We start from the raw sequence: 22,219 nt of genomic DNA on the forward strand, positions 1-22,219 counted from the left end.
CTGGAAAAAAAGCAATGAGATAAAAGAACTTAAACAAAAACGATTCAAGACCACAGAAGCTGGGACTACTGGGAAAAACCTAGAAAGCATGACACTGCCGTCTTCTCTGGGCCAAAGTTAGTTTATGATGGATTCAGAGAACGTGTAAAAGAGTTCGGTAGTCAGATCGTTCACTTTTCTGGACTGGAGAGGAAACGGACCATCTGACTCAGTTTATATATAGTTCATATGCTTCCATCCAGACAGCGTCTTTAACAGGGAAAGCCATGATATTGTTGTGGTTTAGCCCCTGCAGGTGGGGACTGGTTGATCAATGGGCTAAATATGTTTTAAGGATCAATAAAGAAAGAATGTTTTATTAGATCTTTTAATGTTGACCTTTATCTACTTGTGTAGGATGCGATGCATAAACTTTGTGTTGGCTGTTGAAGTGGGACATGCCAGAGTTCAGAGGTTTATGCCGACAGTGCATAAATTCAAAATCTCCTACTTTTCCTTTTCTTTCTGTTCTTTGATCCTAAAAAAAACCCAAGGTGGAAATAATCAAATAACCATCGTCTCCTACAGTTTCTATGCGTGCACGTTAATATGATGCAGTTTCATTTAACAAATCTTTCTCTGAGTGTGAGCCGTTTGTGCAGAGAGTAAACAAAAGAACAATCAACTCTTGAGACGGCTTTGACCCTCTATAGCTGGAACAAGCCTCCTCACTAGATATGCATGACCAAAGATTACCCAGGAATCAGAATGTTATGGGGGCCCTATAGGGGTTAAAGCTGTGGTGCACTGCTAAGGAGTTTGACCATCTTGAGCAGGATCTTGAGCACTTGTGTTTATTTAAAAAAAAAAAATCATCCCATTGCTGTAAATAATGATTTTCTTCTCCAGTTTCCTGTAATTTCCCTCAGATTCATTGTTCACATATTTCTCTTCTATGGGAAAGTCTGATATTTATTATCATTGTTTCGAAATAGTCTTGCATGCATCATCCTGCTGGTTCTGTCCCTCTGTGGTCTCTGCTGTACTGCACCGTCCTTCCTGTGGGAGGGTTTAATTGTAACTTAGCCAAGAGCACCTTCTGCTTTCTAATTTCTGCCATATAAAACTACAGTCCACTCCCAACATTCAGGCCTTGCTTGCTTACAAATAAGAAGAAAACAGCACCTCAGCCTCAGGCTGTAATTTAATAGAGAAATGTTCAAAGCCTGTAACTTTGCCGAGTCTTTAAACAGAAACTTTCCTTCTTATAGATCAAAAGCTTCATTCTCTTTTTTTAAAAAATTAGGAAATAAAAGCACAACAAGCTGCGGGAGCTGCTGTGGTTTCTGGTTTTGTTTCATTTGTCTGGGGCTGAGTCCAAATTTAGTTTTGGTTGCTGGTTTAGGTTTAAGCTGTTAAAAAAACAAAAACAAAACCTGCATGAAGAAGATATATAAATTCAAACCGCAATGGGACTTGGCAAAACAAAGCAACATATCACACAAACAATGTGTTTGTTGAAGTGAACTGAAGCCACAGGATAAAAACATGTTTCAAATATTTCCACAGTGAGTCTCGCTCACTCTGATTGGGCTTTCGACCAATCAGAAGGAAGCTGTGTGGATGGTTCATTGGACAGACCCACTGAGCAGAACATCTGTTGCTTGGAAAACAGCTACAAAAATGTGCGGTGACAACAAAAGTGAAGCAAAACAATCACCAGCAGACGAACTCTTTTCTTTCTGTCTCTCTGAGATCATTTTGGGGGAGCGCTTGCGTGTCGCTGCCATCGATAATTTCAGCATATAAATGTTTACAAAGAATTTGATAATGTTGATTGAAATGCACTGGCATTTAAATTTTCAGACTTATTTATGCATGTTTGATTGTGAACAACAGATTCTCCTGCTATAAAATACAGCTGGGGGTCGATTTAATGATGTTTCAATCATTTCAAATTAAGACTGGCCCCAATCACAGCAAAGCTACAAAAACAACATTGTGAATATGTTGCATTAAGTTATAAAAACATTACATGATGTAGAATAATAACTCTGCCCTGACTTACATTAGTCAAATACTTTGTACTTAGATCTTTCTGAGAAATTATTGTGGTTGCGTTGTTGCCATAGTTTTGTGTCTGTGGGGTTTTTGGGATATTTGGGGGATTTTCCAGTTTCATTGCCTTTCTGGAAGTTTGAGTTCTGTTTAAGGATTATAATTATCAGTTTACTAGCTTTAGAGTTGATTGATTTTTAATTTTTTGTATTTTATTTTGTGTGTGCATGTGTGTCTTATTTGATTGCAGCCCTCCTTGTGTATCTCTAAATTGAGTATTAACGTCTTGTCTCAGTCAGTTACTTCCTGTTCTAATGTTCGTTCTCTCTTGAGATCTTGGTCAGACTGCGTGTTTGTCTTATTTTTTTATTCTGTTTTGTTTTTTCGACTCTTGGATTTTTTGGGGGGGGGGATTTTTAATGAAAGGTTTGTCTTTTGGTTCCTTTTACCTGTGAATCTCACATTTCAGTTTTGTTTTTTTGTTTTTGCCAGCCCTGGACACATTCAGTGTTGGGCAATCAGCAGTATTCTCACAATGTCTGAAGCTACTGTTGCTTCCATCCAATAATTTTGTTAACTGTTTCTCCAGCCCCAGCTGTCAAAGGCTGTCGCCAGTTTGAACCTATCCTCTTTCTTGTACCCAACGGTGCTAGCCACTGCTCCACTGTGCCACCTTAATGCCATGTTTCAAACATGGCAAATTATGACCTAATGCAACATTACCATTAAGTGATGCTGAAAGGGGCCGCTCCCGCTTTGCTCTATTTATATCCTGTACAAAAAGCTGCCGTGTTGGAAGCTCATTTTAAATCTTGCAGAAGTTTCAGATAATGAAGGCAGCGTATGTACCAAAGCTCTGTGCTAAAAGCTTAGGCTTGATACTGCTCTAAACCCTCAGGTTCTGATAGTTTTTTTCTGCTCTTGTGTCTGTTTGATGTCATAGTGAGCTCAGGCACACAACCCCGCCCACCTGCTGTTTAAGCCTTTGTCAGGGGAAACCCATTAAAAGAAAGAGTCCAGGGTAAAATATGGAGCTGAAACGCGATAATAGCCCACCTTCTGTCACATGCACCTCACTCGGGCCTCTCAGTGCGACAGTCTTCAAACTGGCTGAAATATCATAGACTCGAGTAACTTTCGTGCATATCGATTCTAGAAGTTTGCTTTTCACCCGGCTACCGGTTTCCATGCATACATGAATATATAGTGCGCGCATAGCGGCCACTTTACGGTATTTTGCTCCATCCCTCTGCGTGCAGTGCCTGGCAGGAGCCCACAGCTTCAGATCCTGCAACGCCGACAATGACGCGTGTGGGAGATGGTCGACAAAACTGAGTCTCCTCCATAAAGCAGACGACGTCTGCGGTGGGAAATGAGTGCACTGGACTCAGAGGGAATTCTTTGGCTTCGCCGATCGAGCTTCGCTTGATTGTAAATGGACAGATTGGCAGGAGAGCATTTCGCAACCTCTTTTATATGCAGCCTATAGGGCGCATGAAGTCTGGGGATATATTTTCCACCCCGTTTAGTCCGGCCAGACGCTCATTGCATGCACTTGTGTTTTTTATCTAAGGAGGATGTTGGATTCCGTTTAACTGTCTGAGGATTGCAAACACACCGGTTTGTTTCTGCAAGATGTTTTGAGCGCCAAGAGGGTTGAGAGAGAGAGAGGGAGAGACGTTGGCTGGCTGTTGGAGGGGGTTCTTACTGCGCACACAAGCGGCTCGCCTCCTCTACCCCACAACAACAACAAAAACACACAGAGGCGATAGTGAAGGAGCGAGGGAACGCGGAGAAGTGTTGGTGTTGAAATCTGGAAATATACGGCGCTAAAATGACGATGTCCGTCCCGGAGAGGAAATCAGGATCGGAGGGAAAGGAGGAGGAGAGCGAGGATGAGAGCGAGATCCTGGAGGAGAGCCCCTGCGGCCGCTGGCAGAAACGGAAAGAGCAGGTTGGTCGGTGTGCATGAAGGATACGTGTGAGTGAGCACGTTTCTGCGCACAGCAAAGGATCTGCTCCCCGATCGGGCGGTAAATCAATTGAGCTGATCTCTCTGGCCATGCTGGACCCTCCGTGTTATGCAATGTTTGAGCCCGGCCGAGGTGGTATTGCCCAATGCTGTTTGGCACCATCCCAGCAGCATAAATCTCACACAGTGACATATTTGTTGATCAGATTATAGTCCACAGAGTCCATTTGAGCGGGTCTGGGTGGCAGGAGGAGTTTCACAGAAAAACTGTAGCCAGATTTCTGCTCCTGTGCAGGATCTGCACAAACATTCAAATCCACATCTGGTTTTATCATTGCACACTTAGAAATATCGTTGACATCCATGTATTTGCAGATGTTTCACGAAGACTACAAACTGGAATTGCTTGTTCAATTAGACCCATTGATTAGTCAGCCCAAAGAGAATTACTGGACAAATTAGTTGCATGCTTAAATGTCAATAATTTTCTGGCCTCTTGTTTGTGAGAATCTGTTGCTTTTCTTTTAAATTGAATGTATTTGTGTTTTTGAGCTCTGAGCTATAGTCATCTCTAAATATTACGACTAAGGAAAAATTCTTACAAAGTTTATAAAGAATTCAATGGGCAGTTGTAGCCTCCAAAATCTTTTTTTAATACTTAGTATTATTTTCTGGTGTTTGTTCTGTGATATGTCCAAAGGTATCTGCAACAGTGTCCACATAATTGGTGAGACTGCTCCTTTAATTCAGGCTCTGTTTCTGTGCAGTGGTGTGAGAGCTGAATTAAAGGAGCAATCTGACAGATTTGAGTATGCAGACTTTTTTCCTGCCCTTTTTTGGCCCTTTGCCTGTAAAATGCTGATTTAGTTTATTCCAAAACGAAATGCTGCAACTAAGAGAGCTGTGTGCCAAAAACACGAATGGATTAAAAAAGTGGCTGCAGAGTAATTTTCAGTCAGTTAACCAAACTATGAATTATTACATTTTTAATATAAATTTAACAGTGGTGTCAAATTTAGCGCCTGGGGGCTGGAAATAGCCCGGCAAAGAGTCCAGTCGGAAAATGTGAGAATTGCAAAGGAGGGCAAAAATTCAGACTTTTAACTGCATTTTCAGACGCGTGGCCACTAAAGTTTACTAAGTAATATATAAACCATTAAATGACAGAAACTTTTATGGTTAGTATGTCATTAGATAACAGGAAGGTTCCTGTTTTGACAGTTGATGGCACATTTTCTGTGATTTCACAGTAAATGTCTTTTAATTGCAGGAAAAACTCTGGATAATAAGCTTCCTGTGTGATTTTTATAATTATGCATTCATTTCTTAAAGCGTAACCCCAAAGAGGCGTGTTGATGGGTGTTTTACATTTACTACAACAACTCAGAGGCGTTGTTGAAAGTGCACTTCCTTTTCTTAAAATATCTCGGGGTGCTCGTTACCTACACATTTTATAACTGGATGGTTTGTAGCTCATTTACACTAAAAGGAAGGGAAACAATTTGCAGGTCATTTTTGTTTTTGTATTATGTGTTATTATGCAATCATTTTGATTGGGCTGGTCCTCTTGAGATCAGACTGGGCTGGATATTTGGCCACCCAGAAACCGCCCGGGTGGGTCAAACGTGTATTTTCCTGATTGCTGGAGGTTGCTGCTGGGTTGCAAACACAGAGTCCTGGACTGAAAACGTACTTGCAGTTGCTTTGGTTGTTAGCAGAAGTAAAAGTTGCACCTTTTGAAGCATTTTTGTCACTGTGGTAAAAGCCCAACTTTTACTTTAACTGTGACCAGTGTAAATTTCCACTTTGCAGCACTTTTTTTGCAGGTTCATTACTGCTTAAGTAAGTAGTTGGCAAGTGTTTGCAGACGAGTCTGAGCGACTGGTCGACCGGCCTCGAGGCCTGTATGAGTGACTCCTCTAAGTGTTCTTTAATGACACTAGTGTCATCATGTGTTCACTATATAACTGCTTCTGTTTAAAAATGTGACATGGGTGAAGGAGGGAGGTGCATAACTGTAACAGCATGGAGAGCAGATTCACAAATCCATGAGTCGTTCTTTAGCAGGAAAACTTTCGCTTAATTTACAGCAAGTTGGACAAGTTGAAGCTTATAGCAAATAGTCAGCTGCAACTTTGAACATTGTGAATTTTCATTCGTTTGATCAAACAGGTGCTGATTCTCTGTGTTAAACATGCAGATTTGAATGTTTTTCTTAAATTTATGTTTCTGTGTTTGCTGTTTGAGGCTTCGTGCTGAAAAAATACCAATAAACCCAAAACCATTTAGCCCATTTCTCCCAAGATGGCTTAAAAGATGATGACGGCTCTTAGCTGCAGTGTTCTTGTCCTTGTGAGCATCAGCACTTCAGCTTCATTAGCAAAAGTAAATAAACCGTTGGCCTCACTCGAAGCGCCCTCTCCCTCATGTGGTCTCCATGTTTGTTCCAGTATGTGTGACATTCCCAGCTCTCCGCATCGGAAACGTGTCCGCACGCACGCTGTGTAAGCCAAACAACCGCCAAGATGCTCAGTCATTATGAGAGAGAAGAAACAGTTCAGCATCGTGAATCTGTGGGTGTCGCCTCTGCTAACGGCTCCAGATAAGACTCAGAATTTAAGTTGAAGGTTATCTCTGGTTCGCACACAGGCTCCTCGGCATGCACAAACCACCTGACCTCGCTGCATTCTCACTACCATCAAGTGTTTTTCATGCTAGAACACACACACATATACATAAACCCTACCCCACCCTAGTGATTTTCCACCCATTGATTACCCATCTGTGTGTTTTTCTGAGCCACCCCCACTGTCACTTTTTCATTTGCCCCACACTGAGAGCATCAGTCTCTCATGGCTGGTAGTAGAAACCCACATGAGAATACTTTTCTTATGTAGCTATGCATGCTAATAATGTAATGTATTATATCTTATCAATTGATTTGTTTTAATTGTAGATTACACTATCAATTTCTATTTATTTATTTCTGTTTTATCTCAGAAAAGTGGAAAAATACCAGACTGCATAAAACTCACAGTCTCCACCCACACTCCAGCCTTTGTTTAGTTTCTTTGTGCTATTCTGAACAGAAGAAAATTGGATCAACCCCAGATGTCTGTAAGTCTGGGACAGGATCTGCTCTGCTGCTGAGTTACACCTGAATCACCCAGTAAATACAGGACGACAGGCTTAAACACTTGAACTCGCTGGTGTCCGCGCATCTTCTGGTTCAGACAAATTAACACTTGTTGCTGCGGGAAAAAAGAGATGTCGTCACATCCATTGATGCTATTTGCTCTGCTCCCTGTCACTTCTCTGCTGCTGAGCTCTTTGCTTTCCTCCCCTTCTCTCTATCACACACAAACACACACACACACACACAGTAACAGCAGAGAGAAACTATAAGCCATGCACCTACTGGCTGCTTTATTAGTTACATTTTGCTAGTACCTGGTTGCACTTCCCTTTTCCTTTCCTTTCAGAGCTGCTGTAATTCTCCATAGCACAGATTCAATATGGATTCAGAGACTTTGGTTCATGTTGGCATGACAGCATCACACAGTTGCTGTAGATTTGTTGGCGGCACATCTGTGACACGAGTCTCCATTTGCACCACTTCTATTAAATTGAGACTGGTGGCTGTTGAGGCTGTTTGAATGCAGTAAACGAACTGTGATGTGGAGCTTTGTGAAACAGCGTGTTATCCTCCTGGTCATAAAGAGATGGACATGGTCAGAAACAACGCACAGGTAGGCTGTTTTCTTTACCAAGGCAGGATGGTATGATGCTTTAGTGATGCTCACATTAGATTCTGACTCTATCATCTGAATGAGAAATCGAGACTCATCAGACCAGGCAACAGTTATTTAAATTCTCAACTTCTGTAGTTTTCTGCTCTCCTGTTTTGGTGAGCCTGTGTGAATTGTAGCCTCAGTTTCGTGCTCTTAGCTGACAGGAGTGGCACCAAGCATGGTTTCCTCTTGCTGTAAGGTTTTACATCTTGTCATTCATAGATGTTCTGGCCATTCCCCTCTGACCTCTGACATCAACGAGGCTATTTCACAAAGAGAGCTGCCGCTTCCTGGATATTTTCTCTCTTTCAGACCATTCTCTGTAAACCCTAGAGATGGTTGTGTGGGGGAAAATCCCAGCACATCAGCAGCTTCTGAAAACCCAGACCTGAAAACCCAATCATGCCACGCTCAGTCACTAAAATGACCTTTCTTCCTCATCCTGATGCTCAGTTTGAACTTCAGCAGGTTGTTTTGACCATGTCTACATACCTAAATGAACTATTTATCGCTGTGTGATTAGCTGATTGGATATTTATATTGACATTCAGTTGAATATATGTCCCTAATAAAGTGGCCTGTGAGAGTATATATGCTTGCATAATGCAGTGGAGACTCACACTGCACTGAAAGGAAACAAAGGCAGTTAAATCAGGTAAACGCTGTAAATAAAGCCCAGGGTCTTTTGCTTATTTTTCCACTTTTGTATGCAAATTAATTTTTCATCTGTGTGAAAATCAGCACTAATGCTTCTGATATGCTTTTATTTGAAGTCGGTAAGCCAGGGCTTGATCTAGGAATTTTTGTTTTTTATTAATTAATCTTTTTTTGCGTGTGTAGTTCACTCTTATAGCGTTATCTCAAAAGGGACGCTTGAGCAACAAGCAGTTGCTTAAAGTCAGTTTGTCCTTCTTGACCCAACACAGAGTTGTGATATTCCTCTCGGACTCATCGCTGCTGTTGTGTTTGGAAAGCACAAAGTTGTGCGAGCAGAATCAAAACAGCCGTGACGTTTTCCAATGTGGTTCGTCGCTGAAAGTCTTTCCAGGCAGATTTTTTTTTTAATATTTCCATTTCAGTGTTCGTGTGAAAGGAAACCAGAATTGTTCCTTGAAGCAGCGCCACAATATGACACGAGAAATCAATCAAACTGAAGCCGGTGGCCTTGCTTATTATTGTCTTTGCAGGAACAGTTGAATTAAAATGGGTGGACAATTGTTGCAATTGTGCTGAGCTGCAATCCCGCCGCTCTTTAGTAACACGCCTATAAAATCTGCACATCAGCAGCAAAATGATTTACGAGCTCGTGATTTACATTTCTGGCTGCTGCCACGTATCGTCTGATTGAGCCATCTCGAGATTCTCTGAATGGGAACCTTCGAGCTCACGCAGCACATTTAATTCCAGTTTATCTCAGATTTGTCACACGTTTGTTTTACGGATCTTTTTGTGTGGAAACGTGTTGCGTAAAATTTTGGCAATTGCACGCCGATTGCTCTAAAGCAGTGTGTTTTATCAATGAGCTGAAAGGGACAAAAAGACAAAGACTTGGCCTTCCTTTCAATGTTGCCCTGCATAAAAGTCAATGAATAATCATTATAATAACAAAAGTGTTCTCGTAAACCTGCAGAACTTGTCTTAAGATGATCCAGTGACAGCTGTATGAACATTAATGGGTTCTTTTAACATAGTTTCAATGGTCGCAGGTGCAAAATTGAATCTAATATAAAACTAAGTTGTGATATCTGTACAGTAGGAGGCTCATCCACCCCATCACACTGGTTTATCACGGCTCTCCTGTGATCTCTGTTTGATAATGGAGCAGGCCGGTGCCTCATACCCTCTCCACCTCTCCTCCATAGTGCACCCGGCAGACTCGGTGCTCATTCCAGTAATTGCTCCATCTTCTATTTCCAGGATCTGCCTCCATCTGCAGACTGGTGTTAATTCATGTATGAGTGTTTGCTGATGCTGCTTTTTGTGTTCCCCCTGTTTGAAACTCACATGCATGTGTCAGGTTTGAGGAGCTAGAGGCCTGGGCAGATATGTGGAGCTATGGGTGAGCCAGAGGCCTTTGTTGGATAGAGCACAGCAATGGTTTTTATTACGCCTTTACTTTTTCTACAGTGAAAAGTCAAAGATGTCCGGAGTGAGACACCTGATTATTACATCTGTGGCGTAATTATGTGACGATATTCAGGGTTTTCCCAGAGAAATGTTAAGCAACTTGACACCACACCCAGATCTTGTCTCGGCTATCGGTTGTTTTTACTTGGTTAGTCAACGATTGCTTAAATGAGAGTCACAATTTTACATCGTGTCAGTTTTGTGATCCACTTCCCTGAAGGTAAGTATACCTGAACATTAGTTAGCCCGTGTTTGCTGTACAGTATGTTCATCATAAATCGTGAAATGTACACAAATGATTGAGAAAAATATATTTCAGATGTTTGTTCAGGATAGTCTGGTTTCAACACTGAGGGGGATTTAATAACGCGCCAAGAAAACTAGTTATACTAGTTGTAGGGTTACCAACCTGTGGGATTTGGGCAGACTTATCTGATTATTGTGAGTTGTCCAGTGTCTCAAATCACAGTTTTGGGGAAGAAGTGACGATGCCTTCATCCAACTAATCCCAAATGACTGCTCCTCTGTCAGACACATCTGTAAGAATACCACGACAGGGGCAACCTGGACGAGATCGTAGCATCAGAAGGCTGCGATCGAAGCCATCATCAGCGCAGATAGCGTTCACACTAATTATTAATTTTATGGGGTTTTTTTGTCACTGATTAGATTTGGGTCAGGGGTGTGAAACATATGGCTCGGTGGCCAGAATCGGCCTGGCAGAGATTCTAATCCGGTCCACTGGGTGGCTTTGGAAAATATGAAGAAGGTCATCGATTTTGGACTTTTAACTGTACATTCAGTATTTAAATCTTTTCCTGCAGGTAAACCCGAGACCAAAATGACAATAAAGTTCCTGATTTTTTTCAGTCTGGGCACTTTTTCTACCTTTTCTGTTATATTACACATTTATTACTTACAAATGAATCCCCCAAAAGCTGCACTGATAGAGCTCAACATGTAGAAAAATTGAGACATGCTGTTGAATCTGCACTTAATAACTGAAGGGTTTAATGTGTGGTTAAACTTACTTAGGCTTATGTGGCCCACGATGTAAAATGAGTTTAACATCCCTCCAGCATATTCATAAAAAGGTTATGAGAAGCAAAATATGAGCGTCATTCCCACACAACACAAATTACAGTGAATTTACACATTAACGTAGCTTGTAGCTAAGAAGGTGGATATCAAGCTAATGTAATTATTAGTGGATAATAAGAGAAACTTGAGTTATTACTTGAAAGATGTGAGATACGTTAAAAAAGGAAGGAATCTCTGTAAATGTAAGCTCGTATCGTAACCGCGTATCTGAAGTTGTGAGGCCCAAGTGCCTGTGTCGCCTTTGCTTTTCTCATCAAGTCCTCTTCACGCTTTGGGGGAGTGTTGCTAGAGATCCAAAGAAAGTGAGTGTGAAGTCATTAGCAGGAGCATATCCTCATGTTTTGGTTGAAAGTAGTTAAATTTTCATGACAGCATATCATTCGTCTAAAGGGATTGTCATTTAAAACGTTTACCAGTTATAGATGGAGCCGTTTCAGGACTGCTAAAGAAGAGACTTTTGGAAACACTCACCAAACCTTCAGTTGGATAACTCCGGGGTTATCATGTGCAGCACAGTGGTTTATACTAGTACATCACACATTGCTTGGGTTCAAATCCACCATCTGGCTGTGGTCTTTCTGTGTGGCGTTTGCATTTTCCCCCAGTGTCTGTGTGGTTTCTCCAGGTACCCCGACTTCCTACCACAGCCCAAAAACAGTTAGCGGGCTTATTTTAAGGTTAGTTAGTGATTCTCAATTGCCCGTAGGTGTAAATGCGAGTGCGAATGGTTGTTTGTCTCTGTCTCCGTGTTAGCCCTGTGACAAACTGCTGATGTGTCCAGGATATTGGATGAATTGGAAAAGCAGGAGAGGATGGATGGATGAATGGATGGACAGAAAATAAACTTCAATCCACAACATCAACATGGTTACTTCAAGTGTATCTTTTCTCCCACCATCACTGCCTTGGACAGACATTAATGGGTTTTACCTCACTGTCACCCAAGCAAAGAAGAATTTGTTTTCACTCTTCTGCCCTCGTACTATTTAAGCCTCTGTTTCCCAAAACATGCGTGCCTTAGTGGTCATGTGATGTTGGTATATACAGAGATTATTTCTGGGAGCTAACTGTGAACTTGTGTAAAAACACACATTTTCAGCAAAAGCACATTATGTGAATAGCCTCAGGCTCGCTTTGGGCAGGATGCAGACACAACAGGTCGGTTTTGAACAGCTCTGTTTTGACCAACTTAGAAGATTAACCTTTAGCACAGATCACTTCCCCTTCTAAGTCCACGTCAAGCTGTGGATTGCTGCCCGTCCTCGGGGGTCCTCCTATTAACTGACACCTTTAATCAGACATGCAGGCTGGTTTGACAGCTGTCCTCTGAGGAATGACTTCAGCTCGGGTTTCCTCTCACTGGAAATGGAGAGCAGGGGTAGCCGGCTTTTATAAACCTGTTAATAGCGGTACTCTCCTGCTGCCGCTAAAGGCTTAAAGCCGTGCTGTGAAAAGCCATTTACACCCGTCAATTCTTAGAAAAGAAAATCAGTTGTTGACTGTTTCATTCATGCTAGGAGAATGGCCTTAAAGAGTGCAGTGCAGGTGTGCATGCCAGTTGGTCTGTTCACCACTTTGAGTCTGACCTAACCTAAATATCTCAGCATATAGGACAGCAACCACCTTGCAACCATGAAAAAAATGTGGTTTCCTGCTGACTGAATTTTCCTGAATTTGGTGACCAAATAATTGCAAGTAGTAGTGACAAATAACCTTGAGGCTGAGTCCTCCAGGTGACATTTGGGGTGGGAACCATCGAAATATTACTCATTTAATGTGTTTAAATGCATTAAAAGACCTACAAAACAGGTAACACTTTGTGTTTCACACTTATTACATGTTAAACTAATATATTGTTGTCACATTAATACAGACCATAAGTGGACCAACTGTAGTGTCATCACACAAAGTAAAGCTGCACTGCTGCTGATCAACAGCTGTTCCAGTCTATTTCGCCTCCTTGTGTGGGAATAGAAAGAACCTGCAGCTCTGCCTTCTCTGAACACACGGGCTGATTTATGAATGACTCACTGACGCGCTGTAATTTACCTTTTTATGCGTGATGACATTTGTGTTTTACAGCTGTCTTTGACCCAGTATCCGAGATTGCGGCGGAGATGTGTGCTATTTTTATCTCTGCACTTTGTAGCCGCAAACCTTTACTGCATGTTTCTCAGTAAAGGTTGTTTAAAATCAAATCGCGACTCGATGTTTACCCACAGCGTTAGGTTCATTGGAGCCAGTTGTTTTTGTTTCAGTGGTGCCTGTGAATGGCGGAGGCCTGTTCGCACAAAATGTAGCACCTGCACGATGGATTACTCACCGGTCGGCATGTGGATGAGGAAGCTGGTGCTAATTCATCCACCCTCTCATATGCACAGACAGTCATCATCATCATCATGTTGAGTGCAGTCTTGCAGTTAATTAGAGAGTAAGTGTTGTGGCTGTCACTGACTTTTTTTATGTCTGTTTTTGAAGATGTCCATCTTCACTGCAGGCAGGCACAGTAACACAGTCTTTGAGGCCTGTCAGCAACCTCTGGCAAGCACAGATAGCTTGTACATGTGTTCCCCAACTGGTTGGCGAGTGGTTGCTCGCCGTTGCAAAGAGGTTACGCTGCTGCAGCGAAAAACCTCCTTGTGATTGCTGCGGTCACCTGTAGTTTGCACAAATACTGATCAAAGAGTATTAAAACAGTGAAAAGTATGATGCAAAGCAGAAACAGTGAAAGTAAAATTTGCCTCTTTTGAAATGTGACGATCGCAGCGGTAAGCCCCATCTTTCACTTTGAACTTTGTGCGTTTCTGGTTTGTGTTGCACTTTTTTGAGAAGAGTTGGGGAGCGTTTGCAGACAAGTCGGCATCTTCCAAGCAAACTATGGGACGATGAAAACAATCACAGGGAGATTTCTTAGTTTTTGTTTGGGGAATACACGTTTTTCTGTACTAACTGGTGTCTGGGTCTGTGTTACTGTTGCCTTGTTTAGTTATTTATATTTTAAGTCTAAAAGGGAGAGAACATGATTTTAATTACATGATCAGCAGGACATAATCAAATGTTTAAAATCAGATTTTTTTTTTAACTTTACTATATTTGTCCCAAAACAAGTTTAAAAAAAACAAAACTTTTTTCCCCCAGAGTCAGACTCTGTAGTTCATCCAGTCATTGCATTAAGTAAACAAACAAACAGACTTTCAGCTAAGGCAGCTCACTCTCTGGGCAATATTCATTTTTAAGTAAATAGTATTTTATTTTGCGTACATTCATTTTATGTTGTAGTGCAGTAAAAATCAGATAAGGGAAACATGACAGATGTTTACTTTGATTACACAAACATTATGTAGGAGTAGGTAATGGATAACGGGTATTAATTTCCATGAACGCATAAATAACTTGAGCTTATTGTATAATATTATACTGCACTATATTTCCCCATAGGCAGCTTGCTCTATTTCGCTCTTTCTTTAAAGATATAACGCATTTTGAGTTCAACTTGGAAAAAAAGGCAGATGTGAAATTCAAAAGTGGGGTCAGAGGTCAAATGTGACGTGATATTTATAATTCCCAAATATCTATATTTTCAATATAAATAATAGGAGTAAGAAACAGATTTAAATACCCCTATATAGTGTGTAATTTTGACTTTCAGATCAATCTGTTGACCTTGAGGTCAGAGGTCAAACTTGACAGGATGTGACATGTTAAATCTTTATCCGGTATGTTGACGATATACAGCACACTGTTTCTCGTTTCTAAGGCTTTTTCCGACTTTTTGACCAATGACTCATTAAGGTGACCTCGAAGACTTTGGTGGATGTGAGCCAAATTTGAACTGTTAACCCCACTCTGCATGCACACCCCTACAAAGTTTTATCAGAATTCGTTCGTAATTTGTTGAGTTGTTGTGTTTACAGACAGAACGATGACACAAGCGCAAACACGTCCAAAAACATGACCTCCTTGGCGGAGGTAACGGACACGCTGATTCGTGTGACGGATACAGAATGGAAAAAACAAAAAGGGAAAATTTGAAAACAAGAGTGAGCCAAGAAACATATTAAGTCCACTTACTGATAACTTTACTACTATAACAAGTCTTTCGGCTGCACTGTACAGACGTTAGTAGATCAGGGGTTCCTTCAGATTAAAATGTCCTTAAAATACTTTCCTCATTTCCTCACACCGCTTCCAGGTACTTTGCACAAATAACCAAATAGAAAAAAGCTTTTATGTTTACATTTACATCAAACTCTGTTTGTCCGTGAGCTTCACTACTAACACTAAAGATACCTGTAGTTTACACTGTGATTTGTCCTCTTAAAAAGACTTTACTACTCTGTAGCACTACAGAGCACTATTTTATGATGGGGTCTTGAGATGATTACACTACTCCAGTGATGGAAAGTTACTTGCAGTAACAAAGCCAAGGAAGCACACAAAGCAGCATTTGGAAGATTTCTGTGCAAGTGTTTTTACAGGGAGGAGGAAAATGTTACGAGCCTACTTCAAAAATGTGCACATTTACACTTCCTGTGAGAAACACTGAAAACAGCCCGGATGTAACGACACCATGTGGATTTTAAACCTTTAGAGAACGATTTATTGCAACCTTTATCCCTTGACCTTCACTCAATTTATTACAGCCACAGTCAGATGAGGCGAGTCGCCTGGCCTTCTTCTCATGGTTGGCATTTGTGCTTAAAGAGGCTCCTGCTTTTAGGGTCTCAGACATTAAAACTTGACTTTCTGCTGTTTTGAATCGTCTTGATGTAGAAAAATGCTGTGTAGCTGTGCTGAAAATGTCAGATCTGGACAGTTATGAATTAAAAACACACAACAAAACTACAAATTAGTTCCAGAGAAGTTTTAAATGAGGTATTTTTGTGCTCATTTCCAGCTTTGCTAGAGTAGCTTTGCATGATTTTTGCACTGTTCTCATTTTCAGTTTACTTCCTTTTGGCTGCCCCTCGCAAAGGCAAGGTTTGAACATCAGCTTGAGTACTTCTACGTAGCCTGACCTCATTTTGTGAACTAAGTAAGCACGTTTTTAAATCACTGCAGTCAGAACCACTGGAAACCTAAGAGAGGGTACACTACATAATCGGGAATGTCCGATCTCTGCCGCTGGTTTTGTGAGAAGTGTCCCAGAAGACCAGAAACACTGTTTTCTTAAAACATTTTCAGGTTAGTTTGCGAATCATGGGGTCATGTGATCCCGGGGATTCCTGTGACCTGGCTTTTGAAACACGAGCCAGCGAGGCCTCTCGGGGTCCCCGGGTCTCCGGGGATAGGCGGAGAGGTCGTTGTCAGCGTTTTCCACTTCAGCTGTGTGAAACGGAGCTGCTCGGATGGGGAAAGCTGGCATGAAAAGGACTCTTCGAGGAATACCCGTCATGTCCCCTGGCTTCCACTGAGCTGTCAAAGCAGCTCAGCGTCACATGACATCCATACCTCTGAGGAGCGCTTTCTACCTCCTCGAGCATGCTCTGTACACAGTCGGCGAGATCTTTGAAACATGCGTGTAAAAGTCAAACAGACTTTCTTGCATTGATGGATTCAAAAGAGGAGAGCTTTTTGGCGTTTATCACTCAGAAACAGAAAGTCTCAACAGTTACCGGGGTCTTTCTGTGTGGAGTTTGCATGTTCTCCCCGTGTTTGCGTGGGTTCCCTCCGGGTACTCCCGTTTCCTCCCACCGTCCAAAGACATGCAGCTTGTGGGGATTGGTTAATTGGATAATCCAAATTGACACTAGGTGTGAATGTGCGAGTGAATGTGAGTGTGAATGGTTTTCTGTCCCTGTGTGTTAGCCCTGCGACAGACTGGCGACCTGTCCAGGGTGTACCCCGCCTCTCGCCCTATGACAGCTGGGATAGGCTCCAGCGCCCCCCGTGACCCTGAAAATGGATAAGCGGAAGCGAATGGATGGATGGATAATTCGTACTGCATAATGCCGTCATTATTCAGCTCTCATTTTTTCCCTTTTTTTATAAGAGACTGCTCAAGTCAGCTTTTCCATCTTTTCCTCCTTTCGCAGGCTGGAGGACAAATCTCCATAAAGCCTGAGCTTTCTTTGTCTAAATCTTTTCATAGTGCTCGGTAAATTGGCCAAATGGAGGCACTCTGACTTCACAAAGACATGAGTAAAGCATTTAACTAAATTTACTTGTTCTGGGTTTCAATCCTTCAGTCTTGCAGAGCATTTCTCCACACCGACCATTGCACAGAAAGAAAAGCTTGCAGCGAAGTGCCATCTTTCAAAGTTGCAGCTTATGTTCTCAAACACAGCCAAGAAATCTGCTTTCTCCATCTGAAATCTGCCTGCGCTTAGCCAGCTTTCTATAATCCCTCCACCCAGTTTAAGATAATAGGTTTCAGCAGTCCGACAGTGACTGGGATTTGACTTGTCAAGATCAGTTTACTGGTCACACACAGTATATAATGTCCTCTGTAGCTGTAAAGAATGAGGAAATACCTCAGGTTGCGGTGTTGGGATTATCTCATCTTATCTTAAAGTTTGCAAAGTCATTACACAAAGTCTGCATCACAATCAGGGGCATATACGTGATAGTGTGTTCACGTGTGTATGTGTGTAACCTTTTCTTTTGGAAATGCGCCTCTTGTGAGTCTTAAATTGAGTGGAACATTACATTGCTCGAGGACTCCGTTAGCGCACGAGTAATGCAGATGTATCCACCCCTCAGATGACTTCCACACCGCTTCTTTTTGCTGCCCTATTTTTTTTAAACTAAGGCTTTCACTTAGAGCCATTTTCCACTGTTTATTTTAATAACACTTAATGTCAGCTTGAATAAATGTCATTCGAATGAATAAACGTAATCCACATCTACTTAGAACAAATGTGTATTGAGACCAAATAGTTGTTTTTTGCAAAGTATGAAAAGTCCCACAAAGTCATGACGAATTTATCCTTTTCTCGAGATTGCATCACTACTCCTGGTGTGTAGATGATGACACAGACATGGAAAATTAAAAGTCCTATTTGCTGTTCAGTTAGTGCACTACAGGTGAAGGTTGTGTGCCCCCCAAGGATCTACAGTACAAATGAGAGATTGACTAAATGCAGAGTGACCCCACGGTTGCTATGAAGGGGAAATTGGCCATAGAGACAAAAACAACGTTGTTGCTGAGATCGGGCGTATTAGCACCGGAGTCTGTTGGGATTTGACAAACTTGAGTTTTTTAAGTACAGATTTCGATGTTGGGAGGTTGTTAGCTCACTTGTTAGCGCAATCGGCTAAAAAGCTAATGAACACGCGGCATGTCACAGTGTCCGTCAGCTTCTCGGTCTGCAACACTGGCTGCTCCTCCGAAAGGGTTTGCGAAATGATCACCGAACGAGTCATCACCAAAATTACGCTCAAGGTCAAGGTCTAGTTGGTTGTTTAGGGGCTGTAACCTGTGACGAACTGCGATGAATCATGAGCGGATGAGCTGCTATGTCACTGACATTCTGTTTTTTTTTTTTTCTAAAGAAATTTCAGGCTGTTAATCATCTGTTTTGTAAATGGATGATTCAGGAAGTGTGAACATTCTCTGAAGGTGATTTTTCACACTAAGTATGAAGGGGAACATTCGGAAGTATTTCCTTTATGTTATTATGTCACAGTTTTCCTGTTCCACCACGGTGGAGATAACACGGGGCTGTTTGTTGAGCTGAACAGCAGTGCAGTAACTTTGTTGTGATTCAGTTGAAAAAGAAGCTGCCACCACTTTAATCATATAAAACAGTTATGTTTACTGTAGTGTGTCCACCCTTGCTGCTGTGTAATTAGCAGCTTGCAGAAGTAGGCTTTGCTTCATTTAAACAGTTTAAAAGCCAAGCAGCCCTCATGGCTAAATGCATGTGGGCATGCTGCTGCAGCAAGTCCTAAAGCAAAGCTCAGACGTTTCTTTTCTTGTATGTTTTTGTTCTTCTCAACACACAGGCTGTGTCTTCGTGCACAGCTTAAATAATTTTATAGAGCTTTTATATCACCTAAATGTCTGTGCGAAAGTGGCCGTTCATAATGCACATAAAACACGATACATGGTGGAATTTTAATCTACACTTTGAGAGCTTTCTAAGTATAGCCTTATGGTTTTATAATACACTCACATACAGTATTATAATAACAGCGTAAGAGTTTATTTCCTGCTATGTCCTGTAATGTGAATCCTTTAATAGATGTTTAGTCTTCCTGCTGCTTGCAGTTTGATTGCCATAATGGATCCTTTAGTACAAAGCAAAGAGCCTGTAAAGACATTAAAGACTCCTGCAGCCTGGTTGAAATTGCTTGTTTTTTTCACCCCCCCCTTTGCTCTAAGGCAAAGGCCAAGCTTCTCACCTCCTCGCAGCTGGCCCAGTGCTGTATGTGGCTTTGATCAGTGAACATGCGCATGTGCATAAACCCCCCTGATGCTCCGAGGTTACCGAAATGCTCTATGAACAGGGTTTAAATCGACAGTAAAGCACATAAGGTTTCATATGCATTTGCTTTTACGACTTTAAATGACGCTCTCTTCACCGTGTTGACCAGCTAGTATGAAAACTCTGTTTACTCAGGTTTCATTCCTCCTGCATTTCAAAGCTAGCAGCTCATATCATGACCTTTGGAATCAAATATGCATATCCTTTTATGTGTGCCAAATGTGCACAGAATAAAGGACATGCACCGAGGCTTGTGCAGAAACACAAAATCTGCAAGATTTTCATGATGAAATGTGAAGGATGATTTCAGAAATCTCACAGCCTGGAGAAAGAAACGGCTTTGAAGTTTGGAGCGGCAGTGACTACTTCTGGGTGAACAGGCTGTGGCTGAACTGGGTTAATGTGGAGAACAGTATTAGCGAGCGGTTGCTAATTAATTTATGTGACATAAAAGTGAAGCTGTGCATTTAAATCCAATATGATGGCTTTTTGGACACAGTAGATGCGATGAGAGGGTTCAAAAGCTGCACCTCGAGATCATCTTCTCATTCGTCTCCGTGGTTCTAGTTCAGCTGCTGTCTCCTGAGAAATCTCATGGTAGTGTCGTATAACCCTTTCACCTTTTACTCATGACTTTGCAATGGATTCTGGATCTCAAAACCGGGATCTTTTAACTCGATTTTCATTTTTAGGCAGTGGATGAAGTTGCAGGGAGCCAAATTTTACAACTAGCCAAGGTGTTGAAGGAAGATTATGTTGGTGTGTCCGAACAGCATCTGTCAAAAACACAAACCTTGCTCTGTTTTCGAGGGAGTGATCTAAAAATAGCTGTCTGAGCATAACAACAAGGCTGCTTTTCAACAGGAAGTTGTCCATATTTCGACTCGGATATTATTTTTTTGTGTTTATGGACCAGTTCCTGGAATATTTTTCATTGATGGCGCCTCGCATATGGTGTGATGTTTTCCAGCTGCCGTGTCTTTTCTAAATGGCAAAATTTAGCAGTGATTTTATTTATTTTTTTCAGCACAACTAATTGACTTGTCGATCGCCCGTGTATTTATTTCTGTCTTCATTTGTTACTCCTGTTGTGATCACTTCATTTAATCAGTAACAGGGTCTCTGCGGAAAAACTGGAATCATTTTTATGCTTGCTTACACTCTCAGCCCTGATAATAACCCATCAATCAGTGCAAGCTAATTTAGTCATCTTGATGCCCTTCATTCAAATTAAATGAAAAGAAAAGCAAACAAAATCTGGCTAATACGCAGGTTTGGTCCAGAGATATTGATTGGGATCTCCTCCTCTTCTTCAGCTAAAATAACAGCTTCCTCGAGGTTGTGGAAAATCAGGTTACCACAACCTCAGCTGCTGTTTGTCCCTGTTTGGCAGACCAAAGCTAATTTGCACGCATAATTTGTGTGTGTGTGTGTTTTGTTGTTTATGCAGCGCTCAGAGGGGGTGAAAGTAAAGCAGGTCAGTGTGAGGCAAGAGCTGCAGTTGGATTAAAAAAGCATCCCAGCGACTGTCAATCAGGGAGACACCTGATAAATTAAATATGGAGGCAGTAAATGAGTAACTGAGGACACACAAGTTTACTGTAGGAGCGAAGGAATCTTTTGACACTGCGTTTATGATAGCTGTTCTCTGTTTGGGCCAGGGGTTATTTTAGGAGCGAGCGGAAGTTCATGTCTCATTTATTTTAGGAGCGAGGGAAGTTCGTGTCCCATTGATATAACTTTTAGTCAGCAGAAAAGCAGCGCGTGCAGTGGGTAGGAGGAAGTAATCCACCCTGGGTAGATCAAAGAAATGTATACATTTTTGAATTTATTTAAAACAGCCCTCCTGTTACTGCTTTTGGTGTTTCGGTTTCCGGTTAAGGCTCGGATTAAGATAGTTTGCTGGCCTATACAGAGGGATATTTTATTTGATTCTTTTTATTGAATGAGTTGCATTTAAATGTACATTTTAAATTAAATATTTATACTTCCACCTTCAGATTCACTAAATTCTATTTTTAGAGATAAGCTTTTTATTCGTAGGAAACTTTAGAGCACCCAGTTACTGTGCATTCAGTGCAGAAGGATATGTCAAAAATAAAAACCAGTGCCCACAGAGAAAAGTTAAATCTAGCTTTGCATCATGAATTTCCCTTTTGCTTTGTTTGTGTTTTTTTTTTTTTTGAAAAAGGTTATTATAATTTTGATGGCCCCATATTGGGTCACTTTTATAGTTCACTTACTGGACAGATTTAACCTTGAATATTTGCACTGGCACACTGTGAGTCTGGCTCCTTCACTTCCTCCTCAGGTCCATCCTGTTTAGGGCGAATCTGAGGTGTGCAGTGACATTTTGGCCAAATGACCACTTACCAGCTGAAAATGCCAAAAGTAGCCCAGATTATGTGCGAATGAGTCTGCTTTCTGGAAAAACAATGGCTAATTGTTTTGATGCCTGATAAAACCTCAGTTTCTTACCAGTTTGGGTAAGGAAGTTGTCACCACTGCAAAAGCGTGCGTGGCTGTTCTCAGTGTGAACCGCTTACTACTGCTTGTCCTATAGCCCTATAGTGATGACAGCGCACATTGCAATTGTTGATGCCTTGTGCAGGAACTGTGGACGGGTAGGTGAGGGTTAGATAAACATGCGCTAACCCTCACCCAGTGGTGCTTTCACAGACACTGCTATTGAGCTTTGCAATGTTTTGTAACAGGCCGTGCATGTGTGCCAACAAGCTTTTGTTTGAACACGTGCTGAAAAG

At 41.6% G+C, this 22,219-nt stretch overlaps 1 protein-coding gene across 1 annotated transcript in view; it reads left to right on the forward strand.

Annotated features, from left to right (window-relative positions):
* The first annotated feature begins 3,282 nt into the window (after positions 1–3,282).
* The window catches only part of LOC120741050 (nuclear receptor-binding protein 2-like), a 42,732-nt gene continuing 23,795 nt past the window's right edge, over positions 3,283–22,219 (forward strand). The window contains exon 1 of the mRNA XM_040043661.1: positions 3,283–3,991. Coding sequence (XP_039899595.1) covers positions 3,872–3,991 — 120 coding nt within the window. The 5' untranslated portion in view covers positions 3,283–3,871. The remainder of the gene's footprint in view (positions 3,992–22,219) is intronic.

This window comes from Simochromis diagramma, unplaced genomic scaffold (assembly GCF_900408965.1).
Source record: "Simochromis diagramma unplaced genomic scaffold, fSimDia1.1 OVJJ01000602.1, whole genome shotgun sequence".
Classification (NCBI taxonomy): domain Eukaryota; kingdom Metazoa; phylum Chordata; class Actinopteri; order Cichliformes; family Cichlidae; genus Simochromis; species Simochromis diagramma.